The following is a 23,166-nucleotide window of genomic DNA, read 5'->3' as shown; positions in this document are numbered from 1 at the left end:
AAAGCAGGTTAGGAGGAGGGCCGGACAAATGCTGAGGTTGGGTCACAAGACACCTGAAGTGCAGGCTTTCTCTTGTGACAAAGAGAGCCTCAGACAAGTGTTTAAGCAGGTGTGTGAAATGGCCACAAAGTTTTACTTTTAAACGATCACATTAGCTATGCTGCTAGGATGGGACAGATGGGGAAAGATTCGGAGAAGCAGGGGAGCCAAGTAAGAGTGTGCGGCGGGACCCAGTTGGGAGGTGCTGTCAGGGCCTGTGGACCAGCCGAGCAGTGCACAGCCCACCTTCCTCACTTGTCCCAGGACACCCCCACACTTCCCATCTCTTTCCTCTCATGCCCAGAGCCGGAGGCGGCACTCACCGAACTGGCCATCCGGTTTCACGTACAGCTCGATGACGCTATAGGCGATGGCGGTGGGAGCCGGGATCTCCAGCACCACGTTGGTGTCCTTGGTGATGTTCCCGTCCTCCTTTGCAGACACCTGTGAGTGAGAGCGCACGCTGCCACCTGTGTGCTCAGACCCCCCACCCCAGGTTTCTCTCACGCCACCCCCCACCCCTGGCTGTGGCCTTGAGCATGAGAGGCATTCAGCAAAAACAGAAGCTGGCCAGCAGAGGTAAGGATTTTATCCCTGTGGGCTTCGTGATGTAGGGCACATACTGGGAAGTAAACGAGCAAACTTTTGTGGGGACGCAAAAGTGAGATTCCAGAGTGTGGGAGACAGTGAGGCTAGGTCTCTGGTACTGAATAAAGAAGATAAACAAGATAACTCCTCATTTGCCTCACAGAGGATTAGGGTAGCCACTTTTACACCCCAGGCAATGATGAAAATCCAATGTCAAAGCCTGACTGGAAGAACCTAGCTAAGAGCAAGAAGCCCCCAAAAGGGCATCATTCCAGACTCAGTGGACAGCACACTGTGCTGTTCGACAAATCCAGAGTGGAGGCAGGAGGGAGGAAAGGTAAGGATGAGAGGGGGGATGCCCAGGAAATGCCAAGCAGTCGGCACTACAGCTCTCTCCTCCCAACACTGTTACAAATATGACCCCTTCCCTTCGGCTCAGGTCGTGGTCCCAGGGTCCTGGGATCAAGCCCCCACATCGGGCTCTCTGCCTAGTGGGGAGCCTGCTTCCTCCTCTCTCTCTCTGCCTGCCTCTCTGCCTACTTGTGATATCTGTCTGTCAAATAAATAAAATCTTTAAAAAACAAACAAACAAAAAAAAATATGACCCCTTCCCATGATGGCCTAGGGAGATCATTGCCTCAACACTGGAGATCAGAGACTCCATTTAGCAACTTGATCCTGGTTGGTGTGAGGACAGGCAGCGTCCTGATTGCCAGCAGGTGCCAGGCCTGTGCGGGGGGCCACCATGGGCAGAAACCCTGGCAGGGCTAGCCAAAGCTCTCTCCTGTCGGGCATCCCCCTCATCACTGCACCACAGAGAGTCCAGCTCCAGACCAGACCTCTGTCTCCATTTCCTTCCAGATACAACTTTCCCAGATCCTCTAGCAAAAGCCAAGTTACCCCAGGAAGCAAGTCTCTAAGAATAGGACATCAGGCACATGGCAAGCTGTGGAGGAAACAGTTTGGGATTGGTAGCCTCTTGCTCCACAGAAGTTCAGTACTGGCTCAGGGGTCAGCCTGATTGGACTGTCTCTATTTTAATCCAGAAGCTTCTGTTTATGTGTATAGAGACACATATACTGCTCTTCACCGTCCCTCACTCCGTCTATAAAGGATTTAAGGCAGTTGATCCCAAAGTAATCATTCTGAGACCCTGACTCTGAGGGGCTCTGGCGGTTACCTGTGCATTCAGTATTTGACCCATTTTCTTTTTTGTAGGCACCTGACGAAGCCTGCATGGCCATTCTGAGGGCCCTAGAGCCCTGGCCTTGGGTCTGCTTCAGGAATGGCTACAACCAGGGATGGTCCAGCGAGAGCCAACCCAGAGCACACTTTCCGCTGGGGTGGCAGCAAGCTGGACAAAAGCCGCACCACAGGGAGAACGCCCACCTGCGTGGGGATCTACCCCCAAGGAAGGCAGTGCATGTGGTTTTCCACAATTCTGAATCTCGAACTAGCGGTGACCAAAGCCAGACAACCCTGAATGCTTCAGTTACATGAGCCCTAAATTATTTCTCGTATAAGCCAGTTTGAGTTGGATTTCAGTTAGCTCACTGCAGAAGAGTCCTGGCAAATGAAGACACCACCTGAAGAGGCCCCTGCCCCCGGCCGCAAGGACTGGGCCCCGAGAGGCTGCTGAGCCCATGGAGCCCGTGCCTGCACCCTGGCACACACACCTGCACCGTCTTGGTCTGGATCCCCACCATGCCGCCACACTTCTCCTCTATCTGAATGTGCTCCGATATCACACACGGCTGCGTCGTCACTATCCTCTGGGTCAGGACACACAGGATCTCACTCTTCCTCTCCAGCACCTGCTGCAGCACCGGATTTCTCAGATTTATGGCTCTGAAAGAGAAAACTGGCCGTGAGTGGCCTAGTGCCTCAGGGGACATTGAGGCAGCATGGTTTTTCTCCTGTCCTGCAGCTGAGGAAACAGGTAGCCGCCAGCATCGTTGATTTCCTGGCAATGAGAGAGGCGGCAGTTCATCCAGGAAGATATAAATCACACTTCCCAAGGCCACCCAGCACTTCCAGGCATCCAGACAAAGGCTGCTGGGAGGGAAGGGCACCCCCTGTCTTGCTGCACCCCAGTGAGGGGGGGGTACAAGGGGCGGGGACAGCAGCAGTCCCTGGGCCCAACATCCGGGAGTCGGCTTTGTCATCTCATCACGGAAATATGGGATTACTACAAGTGACACTGACCAGCAGCTTCTCAAAGAGGAGAGAGGCACGGGGCACCTGGGTGGCTCAGTGGGTTAAAGCCTCTGCTTTCGGCTCAGGTCATGATCCCAGGGTCCTGGGATTGAGCCCCACATCGGGATCTCTGCTCAGCAGGGAGCCTGCTTCCCCCTCTCTCTCTGCCTGCCTCTCTGCCTACTTGTGATCTCTCTCTGTCAAATAAATAAATAAAATCTTAAAAAAAAAAAAAAAAAGGAGAGAGGCATGAGCTTAAATGTACAAGTAGCAAGGAAGAACCCAGAGTAGAGTTAGAAACGAACTTCACCTCTCTGTCTAGGAAAGACACATGAGCTCTTAGAAGAAGTTTAATATCATTTTAGATGCAGACACCAAAGCCAGATAGACATGGCCTGCCCAGGGTCCCCCAGCAGAGACTTGGGGCTTCTGGGTGGCTACTGTGGAGAATTTCGAAGGTGAGCTAAATTTCCATCTACAGGAAATGCTTTCGCTTAGAAGTAAACAAAGAAATAACCCCTGTGGACCTCTCTGCTGCTCTGTCTACAGAGCAGACAGTGGGAGAACCTAATTAGAACTGGTGTTGGCACAAGAACAATTACAGTGTTCCCCTTGAGTTGTGTGTGTGTGTGTGTGTGTGTGTGTGTGTGTGTGTTTTAAGTATTTGAGAGAAAGAGAGTGACTGGGGAAGGAGCTGAGGGAGAGGGACAAGCTGACTTCACAGCCCCAGGTGGGACTTGAACTCATGACCCTGAGATCATGACATGAGCCAAAATCAAGAGTCGGCGGCTCAATGGATAGAGTAACCCAGAAACCACCCCCTTGAGTTTTTTCAATAGACCAAGGCTAGTTACCTTAAACTCGGCAGCACCTCTAACCACACACACAGTGGAGGGTCACCCCCAACCTGGGACAAACACAGATTTGCCAGGAATCAGAAAGCATCCTCAGAACAGGAGTGAGTAGATGTAAGGTCCTGTCTCTGTGTGAAAAGCTGCCCCAGGTGGAAATCCCATCAACAGATCGACAGACAAAATGTGATATGTATGCACGATGGGACTTTATTCAAGAAGGAATAATGTTCCCACGTATGCTACTTCATGAACCGACCCTAAAGATGGTATGCTAAGTCCAAGAAGCCAGGCAAAAAGGACAAATACTGGATGATTCTACTTATATAAAATATCTAGACTAGGCACATCCATAATGACAAAAAAGTTCTAGAAATAGTTGGTGGTGACAGTTGCAAGAAAGTGTGAATGTACTTAATGCCGCTGAACTGTACACATCTCCGTGTGAGAAAGAAAGTGGTTAAAATGACATTTTATGTTGTATGTTTTTACTAGAAGTTTAAAAATAGACACATGAGGGACGCCTGGGTGGCTCAGTTGGTTGGACGACTGCCTTCGGCTCAGGTCATGATCCCGGACTCCGGGGATCAAGTCCCGCATCGGGCTCCCAACTCCACAGGGAGTCTGCTTCTCTCTCTGACCTCCTCGCTCATGTTCTCTCTCACTGTCTCTCTCTCAAATAAACAAATAAATAAAAATCTTTAAATAAAAAAAAAAATAGACACATGAAAAACTACTCCATCTCAGTAGTGTTCAAATGTTTCACATCTGTTAGATAAGTAGTCTGGGGCACCGAGCTGGCTCAAAGGAGCAGGAGACTCCTGACCGTGGATCATGAGTTTGATCCCCACTTGGGTATAGACTACTAAATAAATAAATCAGTCATGGGTTTTAAAAAAGTAAGTAATAAAAATAAATGGACAACAATAATAAAAAAGCTGTGTGGGGTCCATTTCCGGGAAGGTATAGGGAGCAGAGGCTTGGAGCTTGCACAGCGGGTTTCGAACCCCAGGTCTGCCCTCCGACCAGGTGAATCACTCCACCCCCACACCCTGCTTTTTTGGGGATAAACAGCCGGTAACAACGCTCCCCTCGTGGGGCTGTTGTAGGGTCTAGATGAAATGACACGCAGTGAGCACCGAGTGAAATGCCACACAAACTCCAGCTGGCTCCAGCTACCTTCTGCTGTTCTCTGCTGAGGTCCCCCACGTAAACCCCACTGTGTGCCCCTGATGGGAATTATGAGTCATTTAATTGGGTCGGAGGGAATTTTTCAGTCACTTGCTTGGAAACCTTCAATGAGGACATCACGACCTGTGATCTGGCTCCTGCCACTCATCTACCCCACCTTCCGGCTTTCTCTCTGTGCCTTAAACCTGACGGGCACGGGCCTGCCCACAATCCTGTCAGGCCTTGATGCCATGTCCCTGACTCCACATCTTCTGACCCTAGTCCACTCCTCTGGGTGGCAGGCATTCTCTGCTCGCCCTGTGGAGAGTGACCACTGAGTCACACTCTCACATCCTAAGACCACTTACCTGGAGAGCACTGGCACCCAGTACTCTCCTAGTGCATTTGTTTATTTGTATCTTGTCCATTTCTTCCTTCTAGGCTATACACACCACGGAAGGAGGGACTGTGCGCATCTTGACTACGGTTTATCTCAGGACAGTGCCTCGTACCTAGCAAGGGCCAAAGGTGCAATGTATAATTTTGGAATAAATGGATGGATAAAACTTGTGGGTTTTTTCCCTCTTTGTCTCTTTGCCTTAACGAGTGTACACATCTCCGTGTGAGAAAGAGGACCCACAGGAGACAGAGGAAATGGAGGATTTGCCGTGTAGTGGAAAGAATGATAGGCAGATAGACGTCTTCCTAAGAGACTGTGTTTGGGTCCTGGAGGCACGGATTCTGAAGGAGCCCGTGTACCCACACGGCAGAATGCACGTGTGAACCCGGCCCTTCTGATGCTCTCCTACTGAAGGCAATTTTGGCTTCTAATAGATTTTTGAAAATCGGCCATTTCAATTACAGGTCAGGTGCTGACTGCAGTGCACATGAACACACACACCAGAAACAGCAGCTCCCGGCGCACAGAGCCCCGAGCTCCCAGCAGAGGGACGACTGAAGGCCGCGCTGCAACGTCTAGAGGGAGGCTGGCCCACTGGGAGTCATCGCACGGCTCAGCGCCTTCCACAGGCGCACCACATCCTTGATGTTGTCTTAGCCCATGTTAAATTATCCGCAAAGAAAACATGTGGCCTAGGCCACCCAATACTCCATTGCTTAAAACACCGACCTCCCCCCAGGGGTGCCATGCCCAACACTAGAAGGAGGAGGGTAAAAGGGCAACGGCAGGAACCTTTCTTCTGCATCTGCTGGCAGGCCAGTCCTGAGACAGGCACCTGTGAGACCCAGGGGCCCCACCACACACCGGCAACAGAAGCCTGGCAGGCCACCATCCCTCTCCAAGGCTAAGACTCCGGTGACCAGGATGGAGACTGTAACACAGCGTAAGACCTGTGCAGGCCGACTCCGAAATTCTCCAGCAGGCTAGAGAAGCCCAGCTGTGAGGGCAGCTGCTGTCCCCTCTGCCCCAAGCAGGATGGGATTTTGTTTCCCAGAACAGTGCTGCTACCTTTTGGAAACCTAGTCCTCTTCAGTTAAAAGAGACCTGTGTGGACAGAGGGGAAGCTAATTATGGGGAGAAAGGGATTGTTCATTTGACTCATTGCAAAGCCACCTCAGAGGGATCTTTCCCCCTGTCTTTTTTTTTTTTTTAAAGATTTTATTTATTTATTTGACAGAGATCACAAGTAAGCAGAGAGGCAGGCAGAGAGAGAGAGAGAGGAGGGAGCAGGCTCCCCACTGAGCAGAGAACCCGATGTGGGTCTTGATTCCAGGACTCTGGGATCATGACCTGAGCCAAAGGCAGAGGCTTAACCCACTGAGCCACCCAGGTACCCCTTTCCCCCTGTCTTCTAATGAACACCACCAGGCCCCAAGCAGTGCCAAGATGTAGAGCAGCCTGTGGGAGCCAGAACCTGGCCGTGGCCCTCCTCAGAGCAGGAGTCTCTGTCCGGTGGGACTACTCAGGGTCCACCACGTGGGGAAACTGCCATATTTCAGGGTCATTGTTTTCATTTATGATCCTGCATGTTTCACACATGCATTTAAAGAAGTCTGTGGGTTCCCTCAGACTGCTACAGGGGCTCAAGGAAAAAAAAGTTTAAACCCCCAGATTAGGGGTTTCATAAATGAGGAACAGGAAGCCCAGAAAGGATGAAGACAGTAACCTTTCTTAAAGCCCCACCCAGCCACGGCAGACCCACTGTTGCTGTCTCGGTCCTCTGGGGGAGGGCACTGTCTGTCTGGAAGTACCAGGAATGTGACCTTCGTCTCTAGTGAAATCTTGTATTATGATGTCCATTCCCGCATGTAAATATTTCGCCTGTCTGGCGAGACCCAGGGCTGGGGCTGGAAGTGGCTATAATCCTTGAGTATAATCCTCAAGCCCTCCGGGATATCTTTTTCAGAATCTCTCTGCTGCCCATCCTCCCTGACCCCATTGCCTGATGGCTGCAGTCAGGTGCCCTTAGAAGGTCAGAGGTTGTCCTGATGAGCTCTACCCCTGGGGCCTCTTAAAAGCCACTGAACGACATGAAGAGAATGTCTTCAGAAAGAGACAGAAGACATTACTCACAGTAGTTACCCCTCGAGCAGGAGCTGGATGGCTGGAAGATAGGGGAGGAGACGCTTAACTTTTTCTCTTTTGATTTGCTGACATTTAAACATATCAATTATTCAAAAAGAATTTATTATTATTATTATTAGGTGCACCTGGGTGGCTCAGTCAGTTAACTGTCTACCTTTAGCTCAGGGCGTGATCTCAGGGTCCTGGATCAAGCCCCACATTGGGACTCTTTGCTGAGTGGCGAGCCTGCTTCTCCTTCTCCCTCTGCCCTTTCCCACACCCCATACTCTCTTTCACAAATAAAATCTTTTGATAAAATCTATTATTTAGAAAAGATCTCTGGACAAACTTTAAGCTCCTTTTATTGGTCTCTATGTTTGTACTTTCCACCTACGCAATGGATAAATGAATAACTTATCCCATAAATTCTAAAAGGCATGGTTGGAATAAATCTCCCTCCCCTACCAGGACTAAATCATGAAATAGAAAATCTGAACACACCTATTACTAGTAAGGAGATCAAGTTAGTGATTAGAAACCTCCCAACAAATGAAAGCCTGGGATCAGACAGCTTCCATGGTGAACTACACCAAATATCCAAAAAGCAGTTAATTAATTTTTCTCAAAAATGCTTCCAAAAAATAGAAGAGGAGATGGTGCTTCCAAACTCCTTTTATGAGACGAGCATTACCCTGATACAAAAACCAGATAAGGAGACCACAAAAAACGTGAGTTATAGGGGCGCCTGGGTGGCTCAGTGAGTTAAAGCCTCTGCCTTCTGCTCAGATCATGATCTCAGGGTCCTGGGATCGAGCCCTGCATTGGGCTCTCTGCTCAGCAGGGAGCCTGCTTCCTCCTCTCTCTGCCTGCCTCTCTGCCTACTTGTGATCTCTGTCAAATAAATAAATACAATCTTTTAAAAAAAAAAATGAGTTAAAGGCCAATATCTCTGATGAACACAGACACAAAATCCTGAACAAAATATTAGCAAGCCAAATGCGACAACGTATCAAAAGGAGAACACACCATGACTAAGTGGGATTTACTCCAGGGATTCAAGGCTGGTTCAACGTCTGCAAATCAGTGTGTTCTATGATATTAATAAAAAATAAAATAAATCATATGATCATCTCAATAGATGGAGAAAATTCAACATCCATTTATGATAAAAACTCTCAACAAAGTAAGTATAGAGGGAACATACCTCAATATAATAAGGCCATGCATGACAAGCCACAGCTAACATCATACTCAACAATGAAAATGTGAAAGGTTTTTCTCTAAGATCAAGGACAAGACAAAGATGCCCACTCGCACCACTGTTATTCAACATAATACTGGAAGTCCTAGCTGGAGCAATTCGACAGAAAAGGAAAAAAAAGGAAATAAGCCACCTGGGTGGCTCAGTCGGTTAAGCATCTGCCTTCAGGTCTAGTCATTGTCCCAGGGTCCTGGGATAGAGTACCACTTCAGGCTCACTGCTCATCCAGGAGCCTGTTTCTCCCTCTCCTCCCCACTTGTGCTCTCTGTCGCAATCTCTGTTGTTACCTCTGTCTCCCTCAAATAAATAAATAAAATCTCTTAAAGATTTTGAAAAAGAAAGAAAAGGAAATAAAACACATCCAAGGGCGCCTGGGTGGCTCAGTTGGTTAAGCAACTGCCTTCGGCTCAAGACATGATCCCCAAGTCCTGGGATTGAGTCCCACATTGGGCTCTCAGCTCCATGGGGAGTCTGCTTCTCCTCTGAACTTCTCCCCTCTCATGCTCTCTCTCATTGTCTCTCTCTCAAATACATGAACAAAATCTTTAAATAAAATAAAATAAAATAAAACAGATCCAAATCAGAAAAGAAAAACTGACACAATTTGTATATGACATACTATATATATGAAACCCTAAACATGCCACAAAAAAACTGTTAGAATAAACAAATTCAGTAAAGTTGCAGGATAACAAAAGCAATACATAAAAAAATCTGTTGAATTTATTTTTATTAGTAACAAATAATCAAAAGAAAAATTAAGAAAACAATACCATTTATAATTATGAAAAAAGGATAAAATACCTAGAAATAAATTTAATAAGGAGATGAAAGACCTGTGCACTGATGCAAGAGAATGAAAGCACAAATAAATGGAAAGATAGTCTGTGCTCGTGGACTGGAATAACTAATGTTGTTAAAATGTCCACAGGAGGAGCACCTGAATGGCTCAGACATTGGGTGTCTGCCTTCAGCTCAGGTCATGGTCCCAGAGTCCTGGGATTAAGCCCTGCATCGGGCTTCCCACTCGATGGGAGGCCTGCTTCTCCCTCTCCCACTCTCCCTGCTTGTGCTCCCTCTCTCATTTCTCTCTGTGTCAAATAAATAAAATCTTTTAAAAATAAATCAATTAAATGTCCATATAACCCAAAATAATCTATAGATTCAATGTAATCCTATCAAAAGCCCAATGGCATTTTTCACAGAGCTAGAACTAACAATCCTAAAATTTGTGTGAACCACAAAAGACCCTGAATAATCAAAGCAATCTTGAGAAAGAAGAACAAAGCTAGAGTCATCACACTCTCTTATTCAAACTGTATTACAAAACTATGAATCAAAACAGTATGGTATTGGCATAAGAACATACCCATAGATCATTGAAACAGAATAGAAAGCCCAGAAATAAACCCATGCACATATGGTGAGTCAGTTTATGACAAAGAAGCCAAGAATATGCAATGGAGAAAGTACTTTCTCACTAATTAGCGTTGGGAAAACTGAACGAACACATGCAAAAGAACAAAACTGAACCACTATCTTACACCATCCACAAAAATTAACTCAAAGTGGATTAAAGACTTGAATATTACACCTGAAACCACAAAACTCCTAGAAGAAACCATAAGTGATAAGCTCCTTAACATTGGTCTTGGCAATGATTTTTTGAATCTGACCCCAAAAGCAAAAATAAAAGCAAAAGCAACAAAAGTAAAAACAAACAAGTAAAAACAAACACATCAAACAAGAACACTTCTGCACAACAAAGAAAACTATCAACGAAATGAAAAGGCAACCTACTGAATTGGAGAAGACATTTACAAACCATAGATCTGATAAGGAGTTAATATCCAAAATATATAAGGAACTCATAAAACTCAATAGCAGAAAAACAATCCAATTAAAAATTAAAAATGGGCAGAGGAGAGCACCTGGGTGGCTCAATGGGTTGAAGCCTCTGCCTTCTGCTCAGGTCATGATCTCAGGGTCCTGGGATTGAGCCCTGCATTGGGCTCTCTCAGCAGGGGGCCTGCTTCCCCGCCCCACTTGCCTACTTGTGATCTCTGTCAAATAAATAAAACCTTAAAAAAATAAAAGGGCAGAGGAGCTAAATGGACATTTTTCGAAAGAAGATATACTGATGGCCAATGGGTATAAGCAAGGGTGCTCAACATCACCCATCATCAGGGAAATGCAAACCAAAACCAGTGAGATACCACCTGACACCTGTCAGAATGGCTACTTTCAAAAAGACAAGTAATAACAAGTGTTGGTGAGGATGTGAAGAGAACCTTCATGGACTGTTGCTGGAAATGTAAATTAGTGCAGCCACTATGAAAAAAATCACAGGGCAATATCTCAAAAATTTAAAAATAGAACCACCACATGATCCAGCAATTCCATTTCTGAGTATTTATCTAAAGAAAACAAAACCACTTACTTGAGAAGCTGTATCCACCCCCACATTCAATATAGCATCACTTACAACAGCCAAGATTTAGAAACAACCTAAGTGTTCACCAGTGAACGAGAGGATCAAGTGCGGTACATACATACAATGGCACTTTATTCAGCCATAAAAAAAGAGCTAAATATTCCGTTAGTGACAACATGGATGGACCTTAAGGATATATTGTGCTAAGTGAAGTAAGTCAGACTTAGAAAGACACACACAGTGTGATGTCATATATGGGATTCAGAAAAAAAAAAAAAAAATGAAACTCATAGACACAGAGAACATACTGGTGGTTGCCAAAGGTGAGGGCTAGGGGGGCTGGATAAAATGGGTGAAGTGGGTCAAAAGGTACAAAATCCCAGGTATAAATAAGTCATGAGTATGTAATGTACAGCATAGTGACTACAGTTAATAACACTGTCCCATAGCCGCCGCTTTTGTGTGGTCTCAGTTACCCATGGTCGGCATGGTCTGGAAGCAGATGATCCCCTTTTGATGACTCATCAGGTCAACAATACTTACACTACATCACAGCGCCTACGTCATTTACCTCCCCTCCTTTTCCCTCCCCTTGTCATACAGGCATTTTCCAATCTCACATCACTGTCATCGTCAGAAGGGGGAGTATGGTACCTAAGATATTTGAGAGAGAGACACAACATTCACATAACTTTTATTACAGGACATGGTTAGAATTGTTCTACTTCATTGTTATTCTTGTTAATCTCTTACTAGGCATAACTTGTCAATTAAATTTTATCTTAGGGGTATATATACATATTATCTACATATGAAAAAATGTATTATACACAGGGTTAGGTATTATCCATGGAATCAGGCATCCACTAGGGTCTTGGAACATATCCCCCACAGGAAGGGTGGACTACTATATTGCATATTTGAAAGTTATTAGAAGAGTAAATCTTAAAAGTTCTCATCACGAGAAAGTAAATTATTTGTAATTACATATGGTGACAGATGTTAACTAGACTTATTAAGTGATCACTTAGCAATGTATACAAATATTGAATTATTACATTGTGCCACTGAAATAGAATGTGATATGTCAATTATACCTCAATTAAAAAATAAAATTTGTCCTTTATCTAGTGTGGCCTGGAATCAGTGTTCACAGGAGGAAGGAGACAGAAGCTCTCCTATAGGAAAATGAATAGCCAGATGTTCTTTGTCCTCTTTGCACATATTTTTAAGGACAGCCCAAGGCATTTTTCTCTTCTTGGGGGACAGCAGTGTGAAAGCAAGAACAGAAGGCCACCAAGATGGAGACATCATACAATCAATTGGAAAGGGTTAGACCCAAGGCACACATCTGGAGGTGAGTGACGGGGGTAACACTAAGTGGGGAGAAACCTGCCCGTTCCTCACTCAAGGCACTTGTCGATCACCCTCCCTTTTGTCCCCATTCTCCTGTGGGATCATCCTACTTCTTTTTAAAGATTTATTTTATTCGAGAGCGAGAGAGAGAGAGAGAGAGAGAACCCATGCAAGCCAGGAAGGGGCGGGGCAGGGGGAGCGGGGAAGAGAATCTGAAGCAAGCTCCACACTCCGCACAAAGCCCGACCCGGGGCTGATCCCAGGATGCTGAGACTGTGACCTGAACCCGAACCAAAAGTTGGAAGTTCAACTGATAGCCACACAGGTGCCCCAAAGATTTTGTTTGTTTGTTTGTTTGTTTTAGAGATAGAGCATGTGCACTAACAGGGAAGGGGCAGAGGGGTAAGGAGAGAGAGAATCTCAAGCAGGCTCCACACTGAGTGCAGAGCCCCAGGCCGTGATGGATCTCACGACCCCCACCCCCAGATAGTGACCTGAGCAGAAATCAAGAGTCAGACGCTCAGTGGCTGAGCCCCCCAGGCGCCGAGGGACCGTCCTGCTCCGTGTGCCGCAGATTCTGCAGTGCCTCTGCAGCCGGTCCCCAGCTTTGTTTCCTACCCGCCAGGGGGCTACTTTCTTGAGCCCAGGTCTGCCTCCCACAAACCGAGAACTGGCTAGGAGGCTTCTGTTCAGTGAGGCCTCACATGCAGGGACCACACTGTACCCACTTCCTTTGGGCCACTACTGGCAGGGAGCACACTTTCCCTGGTCAAAGACATGCCGGCCACTTGCAGGGGGCTTCATGAGGTGAGCCCTCAGCCAGGAAGTCGACCCTCAAAGCCATTAAGAAATGGCTGTAGAGATACAGAAGCGGAACTGTGCGAGAGCAGAGCCAGGGAAGCGCTGGGGAGAAGCAGGCAGGGAAGGTGGCAGGGGAGCGAGGCTCAGAGCTGGCGCAGCTGCTGGGGACCAGGAGAGGGACCTAATAGCTCCCCAGCCCCTGCTGCAATGACGCTGCCTCCTCTCCCAGGCTGAAGCTTTGCTTTGAATTCTGTCTCAAAGGCTTTGAAAGCCAAAATGCAAATTCAGAGAGAAAAATCCAGAGAAGGCTTTTACAACTCTAATAATATCCGAAAGAAGGAGGGAAGCAGCTTTTCCAAAGCATATATGTAGTCCCCAGGATCCCTCCTACAGAGACGGGGTGGGGGTGGGGAGCATGCTTTCTCGTGCAGACCCCCACCCCCAAACTCATTCATTCAGCTCCACAAGCAGCTCAGTCCTATTATGACCCAGGCACTGGGCTAGGTGCTGGTGATTTCTCAGTGAACAAGACCAAGGCAGGCCTGTTGCCACCATTCCCCTTGCAACAACCCTTGATAATTACCAGGTCCTCCAGGAATACAGTTTCTGATGGCATTCGCATAAGGCTCTTGAAAATCAGACAACATCACAACAGAGTAGGAAACCATCAACTTTTATCCACTCTGCCAAAGAGAAACAGCAAAACTATGGGGGCCCTGGGGTTCCTGGTTCTGGGCTTGAAAACCAACTGCATCTCAAGTATCCCATTGACAATGGCTGCCTATCTGTAGGGAAAAGGATGTTAAGCCTGAGTGTAGGCCAGGCCCGAGGCAGTGCAGGGCAAGAAAGCCACGACTGATTGGCAACGTCTGCACAGGCCTGAGAAGGCAATGGAGCCTACCCCTTGACCCGAGGTTACAGATTCACCTAAATCACAGCATGTTAATGAACAGCCAAAATCAGGACACACAGCTATTTTCTATGATTTTATTTTAATTCCAATATAATTACAAAAATCCTAAAATTGATATGGAACCACACAAGACCCCAAATGGCGAAAGCAATCTGGAAAAAGGAAAGCAAAGCTGGAGGCATCACCATTCCAGACCTCAAGCTATCTTACAAAGCTGTCGTGATCAAGACAGCATGGTACTGGCACAAATACAGACACATAGATCAACAGAACAGAATAGAGAGCCCAGAAATAAACTCACAATTACATGGTCAATTAATCCGCGACAAAGCAGAAAAGAATATGCAACAGGACAAAGACAGTCTCTTCAACAAATGATGTTGGGAAAACGGGACAGCCACGTGCAGAAGAATGAAACTGGACAGCTTCCTTACGCCATATGCAAAAATAGACTCGAAATGGATGAAAGACCTAAACGTGAGACCTGCCACCATAAAAATCCTAGAAGAGAGCACAGGCAGTAAGTAATGTCCTGACATCGGCTGTGGCAACATTTTTCTAAACATGTCTCCTGAGGCCGGGGAAGTAAAAGCAAAAATAAAAACAGTGGGACTCCATCAAAGGGTCACACAGCTTCGGACTCCTGGATGAGTGCTCTCTCTGCTACACTGCTCTGCAAACTAACAGCAAGGGGCACAGGGTGCAGAGGTGCTCTGGGGAAATGGCAGGATGGCCAGAGCTAGTTTCAACATCTCCAGGAACAGAGACTGGAACATTCCAGAGAAGGCAAAAGATGGTGGCTGACCTATGCTTGGGAGAGGATTAAGCAATAATTACCAATCCCCAGAAACCTAGATGCATACCAATGACTCGAGCTCTAGCAATTCAGGTATTTCCACACACACCGCTCAGGAGCACAGCCTTGCTCTCCGGAGAGCTCACTAAGCAGCCGAGGCAGCTTCTCTTTCCATAGGCAATGTCCTCCAGACTACAGATGCTGCAAAATGCCCACCAAGGCCGGGGAGCGAGTCTAGTTTTAGGCATCACCCCCTAAAATCCTGAAATGCAGATGCTGATGCTGCTTCCCTTTGCCTGTTAACCCCCTGGACGGGACACGCCATCCCCTTTCAAGTCTGCATACTCCCTGAGAAGGAAAGCGGGGCAGGCAGCACCTTGCCTGTGTCTGAGCTGCCCTCCAGGTGCTGCACAGGGCCTTAGGGACCTGGAAGTTTCTGCAACCCTGCGGGTGGTTCACCACTAGCTGCCCACCTCAAATTTGTTCAGGCTTGATACCCTGGTGCCAGAGGACGGCAGGGGGAGAGCCAGTCCCACAGGTGGGTCTCTTGGTCAATTCTGGTCATTCCACTGCTCTTGGTGGGGAATGGAGTAGAAAAGGCCACTGTGGAAATTCTGGGCAATTGACCTGAGGAACACCTGCTGAGGGCTCCCACAGCGTTTTTTCCTCTCTTAAAATGGGGTATGTGGAAGAGACCGCTTTTCTGCCTCTGGACCTTGCTGTCTGCAATGCAGAGCCATCTGGGGACCAAGAGAAATAGGCTGCTGAGATGTGCAATGCATGGAGGCTACCAGGGGTGGGGTGGGGGCGGTGCTCCATGGAGCCACTGGATTAACCCTCCACAATTCACCTGGGTTAAGTGTGGCTTGTCCCACCTCAAGAGGATTCCTTATGTGAGGCTCTTTGCAACTAGAGACACCCTAACCGGCTCATGAAGTTACTGTCACCTTCTTTGACAGGGAGACAAGAAACACAGAGGGCTCATGAGCCAATGACCCGAGGGCACAAGGCCAATGACCCGAGGGCACAAGATGAGAATGCAGATGAGCATGTCCATCCCTGAAGCCCTGAGGCTTTCTGTCTTCTCTCTCCAAGACCTCCACGGGGCCTTGCTTACAGAAAGTACTAAATACCTACTCATCCAAGACGAGTAGCGAGCCCTGCCGGACACTGGAGCAGCCACCCCTAGGCTGGCTTTTCAGTCTCCATTTCAACAAAGAATTTCCCACAAACCAGAGATACCGAACCCAGGGGCAAGAGTGAGGAAATCTCTAGAAACCTGAACTACTGCACCCTGGGGCCAATACTGTAACCTAAAGAGAGGCCTTGTGCTCTCTCTCTCACTTGGCTCTAACTTTAGGACTGTTAAGTTGCCTGAAAACAATAAACATCAAGGCACAGGGCTAACCACACATTCACCAACCTGACCAGGTGCCCCCTACACCATGACAGCGCCATCTCCGTTCCCAGTAAAGTCTGGAGGACACCTCCTCTCACGCACATACCCCCCAGGCAGAGAGGGGAAACAACAACCAAGCAATGAGAGGCGTCCGGCTCTCGGACAGACTAATCCACCACCACCACCAGTGGATGAGACGCAGCAGGTCCGCAGGACGACCCGCCACGCTGAGATGAGTTCCCGCAGGAGCCCTTGGGACCGTCTTCTCTCCAAGCTCTGTGCTTCGGCTTCGAGACTGGAGAAATCAGGGGTTTTGTGATCTGGGCTTAAATCCCGAGTCCAGGCAAACAAATTAACATCAGTAGCTGAGGCCCCTCAGAAGTAAGAGGAAGATGAAGCAAAGACTCTGTCAGACGGACAGTGCCCACTAAGCTGCAGACAGCGTGCGGGGCCAGAGCGGGGCCAGACGGTGGAAGGCGGGAGGAAGGCGGACACAGAAGCGGGCAGGTACAACCTAGGTTACCCCCCAGAGCCGCACTGGTTAGTGTCCCAGCGGGAGAATCTTGGGTGACATGGCTCCTGAAGGCAGCTGGGCTAATCTGAGGAACGGGACGGAAGCAGAGGAGGTGAATCTGTGTCCTTCTGTGCATCTGTGTAGACAGGAGTGAAGGAGCTTTCAGATAAGGCCTGACTGTGAGGAAGAGCCTGGAGCTCAATCCCAGGAATTGAAGTAAGTTCAGGGGACTGGCCTGGAGAATGGGAGGGGGCAATGGTGGGAAAGGACACTGAACAGCAAAAACTGGGCTTTGCCAACCAGAGGGGGGTGTGGACGTCATCCTAAGACACTGGGGAGCACAGAGGGCACAGAAGGCACAAGCCAGGCAGGGACACGTTCCAACCCACTGCCTGCGGAGAACCCACTGGGAAGGGTGACAGTGGATACAGGGACGAGGACATCCACTAGTAAGTTCCATGAACATCCACAGAAGAGACCGTGGAGGCCAGCACCAGGGAAGTGGTTGTGAAGCAAGGGCCATGGGTACAGGTAAGAAAGATACTGAAGAGGTAGAGTCAACTAGCCAGAGACTAGGTGTGGGCGAGAAGCTGAGGCAAGAGTCATGTCTGGTACTAAGATTTCTGGCTGAGACAACTAGACTTAAGCCTCAGCAACCAGTGCCTCAAAGGGAGTCAGGCCAAGAAGCAGGTTGAGAGAGAAGAGGACAATTTCAGTGATGGCTCCAGGCTAGGTGTCAGACCCTGTGTGAAGAGCCCAGGTGGGATAAACATCTGCTCATCCAAACTTGAACTCTTGACTTGTTCCAGGCAATCCTGTTTTGATCTCATCTCATCCACATCTCATCAATCTTAAAACATGTATTTTTTTCACATCTTAACATCTGAAATCAGGATGTTTTAAAATTGATGGGTGACATGGTTTAATTGGCAGTGTTCTTTCTTAGTGATATGTCAAATAGTGGTGCATCTTACAATGGATGACATCTTGGATTTGATGAAATATAATGTCGACCAATCTTAGAAGAAAATAGTACTTGAGCGTTTCTCCTTAGGACATAAATCTTACCTAGTTCCAAAAAGATCTGAAGTAGCCTGTCAAAGTAAAGCTGCTAGGACATGATGGGTTCTGCGAAAAAAAAATAACAACTAGTCCCAGAACCAAATATTGGAAAGAATCCCCAGAACGCCCTTATCTCCCACATGAGGGGTTATTAGTTGGCCGTGATTTACACTGTGGATAAAAATAACAGAAAGTGAAACAAGCTTTCAGAAGCCCTCAGTCGTAAGAACTAAGATTAAAAGCGGGAGACAGAATAATTTGAAAATAATAACAGTAAGTTCACTGACTTTTCAGAGAGCACAGAAATGGGTGTGGTCTGGGGGGGTCTCAGAAAAGTTGTTTTTTGTTTTTTTTTTAAAGATTTTACTTATTTATTTGAGAAAGAGAGCACAAGCAGGGGGAGTGACAGAGGCAGAGGGAGAAGCAGACTCCCCGTTGAGCAGGGAGCCTGATGCGGGGCTTGATCACAGGACCCTGGGATCGATCATGAACCGAGGCCCAGGCAGACACCTAACTGACTGAGCCACCCAAGCACTCCAGAAAAGACATCTTTTTAAAAGATGGACTTGGTGACACCTTGAAAGCTTCATAGCTGCATTTCTCACAAAGACTATGATCACCAAGACAAGGCACACTAACATCTTCCTGATGTTCTTCAAGGGCTCTGTAGAGCTTTATTCAAGAATTGAACAAGTGTTTCCCATGACAAAACATACAGAGAACAGCCTCCTGCTTTCCAGACTTGGTGGCACAGCCAAGTGTCTGGGTCCACACTCATCTCGGAAGAAGCCAGGCTGTGGCTACAGACAGGAACCAGAGCCTCTCCCACCTTCCCTGAAGGTCGCTAGTCCTCCCACAGTCCGTTCCCAGCGGCCACTCCGAAGCTGCCTGCCTCCTCCAAGATGTGAATATCAGAAAAGCTACACTTCAGTCTGTAAGGACGTCACTTGATTTCTCCTCTGAAACGCGGCATCTCTCTGCTCTATTATCAAAGGCTAAGTCACACGTTTCCCTCTGACAGCTCTGACCTTTCCTGGAGTTTATAACCAAGCTCTGTTTGGGGCTAGCTATAATAGCAATAGTTCTAAAAGTGTTCCCACTGATAACTACATGCAGCGCGAACTTACCACGCATCCTGCCTGGTTTATATTCTCTCATTTAATTCTCACACAAATACCTTGGGAACACTAATCCCATTTTATTAATGAAATCCAGGGCAATGAAGGAGAAACAGATGGCTCCTAGGTCTTGGTTTAAAGAAAAAGAACTTTTTTAAGCCAGGAGTGGGAGGAGGTAGTATATTACTATTCATTATACTATTCTTTATATTTCCACATTTCCACAATTTTTTTTCGTTTTACAGATGAGCCTGAAGTTTACCACTCCACGATGGGGCTAGAGTCTCCCTACCCCCAACACTGAGAGAAAAGCCTGAGGAGATGCTGTTGGCTGCTCCCACACCCAGACCTTGGGGTACCCTCCCCTTGTTTGTTTTGACTACTTTAAGGCTGACCCTGAAGGAGAAACAAATTAAAAAGAGAAAAAAATGAAAGGACCAAATTCAGGAGACTTTGGTCTTCAAGTACATGTGACCAGAAGTCTTTAAATTGTTAGGCACAAACTCCATTAAAAATAATAATGCCTGGGGCACCTGGGTGGCTCAGTGGATTAAGCATCCGCCTTTGACTTGGTTCATGGTCTCACAGTCCTGGGATTGAGTCCCACATCAGGCTCTCTGCTCAGCGGGGAGCCTGCTTCCCTCCTCTCTCTGCCTGCCTCTCTGATTACTTATGATCTCTCTGTCAAATAAATAAATAAAATCTTTAAAAAAAAAAAAGAGTTGAAAAATAATAATGCCCATGCAGAGTTGAACACTAGCACAAAAGGATTTCCCAACTATCTGCTGGCCACAGGGAAATTTATCAGGTTGGAAGGAAAACAGTTCCGACCACAATGCATGGTTTCTTTAAGAAAGACATGGGCCTTCCAAAACCTGCCCTCAAATCACTGCTAAATGAGGGAAAAGCAGACAGCACATGGGGACGCGCTCACGAGAGCTATGGTAGGAACTTTAGAGAGGTCAGATGTGGGCCGCAAGAAAGAGCAGCTTTTTAAAAGTTCTTGTGTGCGGGATGCCTGGGTGGCTCATTCAGTTAAGCATCTGTCTTTGGCTCAGGTCATGATCCCAGGGCCCTGGGATCAAGTCCTGCATCGGGCTCCCTGCTCAAGGACAGCTTGCCTCTCTCTCTGCTCATAATTGTGCATGCACACATGTGTGCTCTCTCTCTCTCTGAGAAATAAAATAAAATCTTTAAAAATAATTTTTTTACATAAAAGTTTTTGCGTGTAAACTTTTAGAATTCGGAAGTATTTAGATACACTAAGACTGAGTGTAATTTTGAAATATTTTAAATAATTATGGAAGCTTGTCGTTGCCAGACCACTGCTGGCATGATATATTAGTGGCACATCACTTAGAAGCTGGAATTCTTAATGAAAAGCCAAACTTCTAATTATCAGGTATTCATTCAGAAATTGAATCTGTTTTACTAGAATTTGCTTTAAAATACAACAGAGAATGAGAATGGTATCTGCCCTGGAAATCAGCTGAAACCAGGGCCCGATCTCAGGGAGAAGGGGCTGATGCGTGTACTCTGGAGTCCACTCACTTCTCATATTTAGCCAGGAGAAAACCCTCAAAGGTCATCTAGTCCAGGTGCTTCAGCAACAGCTGAGAAAACAGACCAGAGGCAGAAGTGACATAGCAAGTTATAGAAGTTATTTACCAGAAATAAACCTCCCCAAGACCCTAGGAGATCAGAGGCAGAGATGGTGTGGGGTGCGGTGGTTATACCTGAGGCAGCAACAGACAGCTGCTCACAATGGGAGACAAGGCAGAAAAATGAGAGTTTATTACAAAATAGTGATGATCTTAAGAATAAAACATGAATCCAAATCATTATGAAAATGTCTCAATAAACATGGTATTCTCCATTTAAAAATTTTTTAAAAAAGAAGTCCCTGATCTATCATAGCATGGTTTTCCATCAAGAATATTTAAAGATAGGGGCGCCGGGGTGGCTCAGTAGGTTAAAGCCTCTGCCTTCGGTTCGGGTCATGATCCCAGGGTCCTGGGATCGAGCCCCGCATCGGGCCCTCTGCTCAGAGGGGAGCCTGCTTCCCTTCCTCTCTTTCTGCCTGCCTCTCTGCCTGCTTGTGATCTCTGTCTGTCAAATAAATAAATAAATAATCTTTAACAAAAAAAAAAAAGAATATTTAAAGATAAACAGAGCTCTCATTCAAAGAGGTCAGCTCCAGGTGTCTAGAAGGTTAATTCCAGTAGAATACCTTCACGCTCAACAAGGCTAGATAAATGTTGTATATGCAGGTGCCCGTTTTTTCAAGAATAGAGGAAGTTTTTGAGAGGTACACACATTTCATGGACAATAAAGCTAATACTCTGAATTCTAAGCGTTAAAATATCTTTTACACAGATGACAAGTTATCTAAATTACCTGAAATAAAATGATTGACTGCAAATAAGTCCTCAAGAACGTACAGTACTTAAGCATTACTAATTACCTCTCCCAAGGCCACACATATGTCAGACAGCGCCTTATCAATCCAATGATGTTGTAGGAGTCCAAAGACAGGCAGATGATGTAGATAAGAATTTATGACTCCAGCATGAAGTAAGAACATTAGCTCTACATGATCTCTGTCCCATGACTGGGAGAGTCTTCCCTTGCCATCCATCCCCTCCCTCTGTAACTCACCTTTACCTCTTAGCAACAGAACAAGGAGGAGTTGACTCTGTCAGAAGACTCATCTATTTCTCGATATTAAATGTCTTCCTTCCCATTTTCCTAGTGCCACCTTCTTCCTCACCTCCACCTCGCCACCTTCATCACATCTACAATGAACAAGCTTCTACAGACCCTCCTGAGGTGATCTCCCTGTGTACAGCTCCTCCAGGTGGGCAGGCCTAGCCACGCGCTGGGCTTGCTCACAAATGTCTAGTCCACTGTGATGGGAACCTGGATTCATGCTTTACCTTTCCATTCTGTGCCAGAACATTAGCTACTTTTACCTCAGCCAGTTTCTTTGCCTCACAGTCACTTAAACACAATTTTGAAGAAAGAATGGGAAACTTAGAGCCAGGAAATCCTGGGTTGAATCCCAGCTCCAGCATCCAAATTGAGCTCAGGGACTGAAAACAAGTTACTTTTCCTTCTGAACCTTAGATCCTAAGTGAAAAAGAAGAGAATTGTGCAGAGTAAATGCACACTTTGTGTCTGTGCCTTAAAGTGCCTAGCACACAGCAGGTGCTCAGTAGAGGCTTGTTTCCTTCCCTTCCTCTCTCCCTGGCTTCCCACTTACAACTTCTGGCAGGAACTTCTTTCCCTTCCGAATATTTTCTCCTATCTCTACTAACTGACCCCTTTCCATATGCTTCCTGTTGGCATCATTTTCTACACCTGAATCACAAAGAGGGTTTGGAAAACCTATACTGGGAAATACGATTATAAAGCATTGCCAAACCTGGGTCACAAAACAGAAGTATTTTGTAGCAACACGGACAGGACTGGAAGAGATTATGCTGAGTGAAATAAGTCAGAGAGAGGCAATTATATGGTTTCACTTATTTGTGGAGCGTAACAAATAGCATGGAGGACATGGGGAGTTAGAGAGGAGAAAGGAGTTGGGGGAAATTGGAAGGGGAGGTGAACCATGAGAGACTATGGACTCTGAAAAACAATCTGAGGGGTTTGAAGGGGTGGGGGTGGGAGGTCAGGGTACCAGGTGGTGGGTATTACAGAGGGCACGGATTGCATGGAGCACTGGGTGTGGTGCAAAAATAATGAATACTGTTACGCTGAAAATAAAAAAATAAAAAATAAATAAAACAAAAGAAGTAACAAGGGACACCTGGGTGGCTCAGTGGGTTAAGTGTCTGCCTTCAGCTCAGGTCCTGATCTCAGGGTCCTGGAATTGAACCCCACATCAGGCTCACTCCTTAGCAGGGATCCTGCTTTCCCCCCTCTCTGTCTGCTTTTCTGCCTACTTGTGAGCTCTCTGTCAAACAAACAAATAAAATCTTAAAACAAACAAACAAACAAAAAAAACCTTTAAAAATTTAAAAAAAAAAAATAGAAGTAACAAAACTTCCCAAAAGGGCTCAACCAGAGAGATTTGATGACTGAGCATCAGAGGCCCCTGGACACTCCTAGCCCACCTGTACTCCTTCCTCCTTATTTGCCA

The 23,166-nt window shown here is 46.7% G+C and overlaps 1 protein-coding gene across 2 annotated transcripts in view; it reads right to left on the bottom strand.

The window, feature by feature from the left end:
* GSDME (gasdermin E) overlaps positions 1 to 23,166 on the bottom strand; it is a 74,795-nt gene that overhangs the window by 27,416 nt on the left and 24,213 nt on the right. For both annotated transcript variants that reach the window (XM_032304781.1, XM_032304783.1), the window contains 2 exons: positions 2,304 to 2,475; positions 363 to 483 (listed from right to left, as the gene is read on the bottom strand). In XM_032304781.1, the coding sequence (XP_032160672.1) occupies positions 363 to 483; positions 2,304 to 2,475 (293 nt within the window). The remainder of the gene's footprint in view (positions 1 to 362; positions 484 to 2,303; positions 2,476 to 23,166) is intronic.

Source organism: Mustela erminea, chromosome 11 (genome assembly GCF_009829155.1).
Source record: "Mustela erminea isolate mMusErm1 chromosome 11, mMusErm1.Pri, whole genome shotgun sequence".
Classification (NCBI taxonomy): Eukaryota; Metazoa; Chordata; class Mammalia; order Carnivora; family Mustelidae; genus Mustela; species Mustela erminea.
Note: the sequence above shows the minus strand (reverse complement) of the source record. Positions and strands in the feature narration are given on the sequence as shown.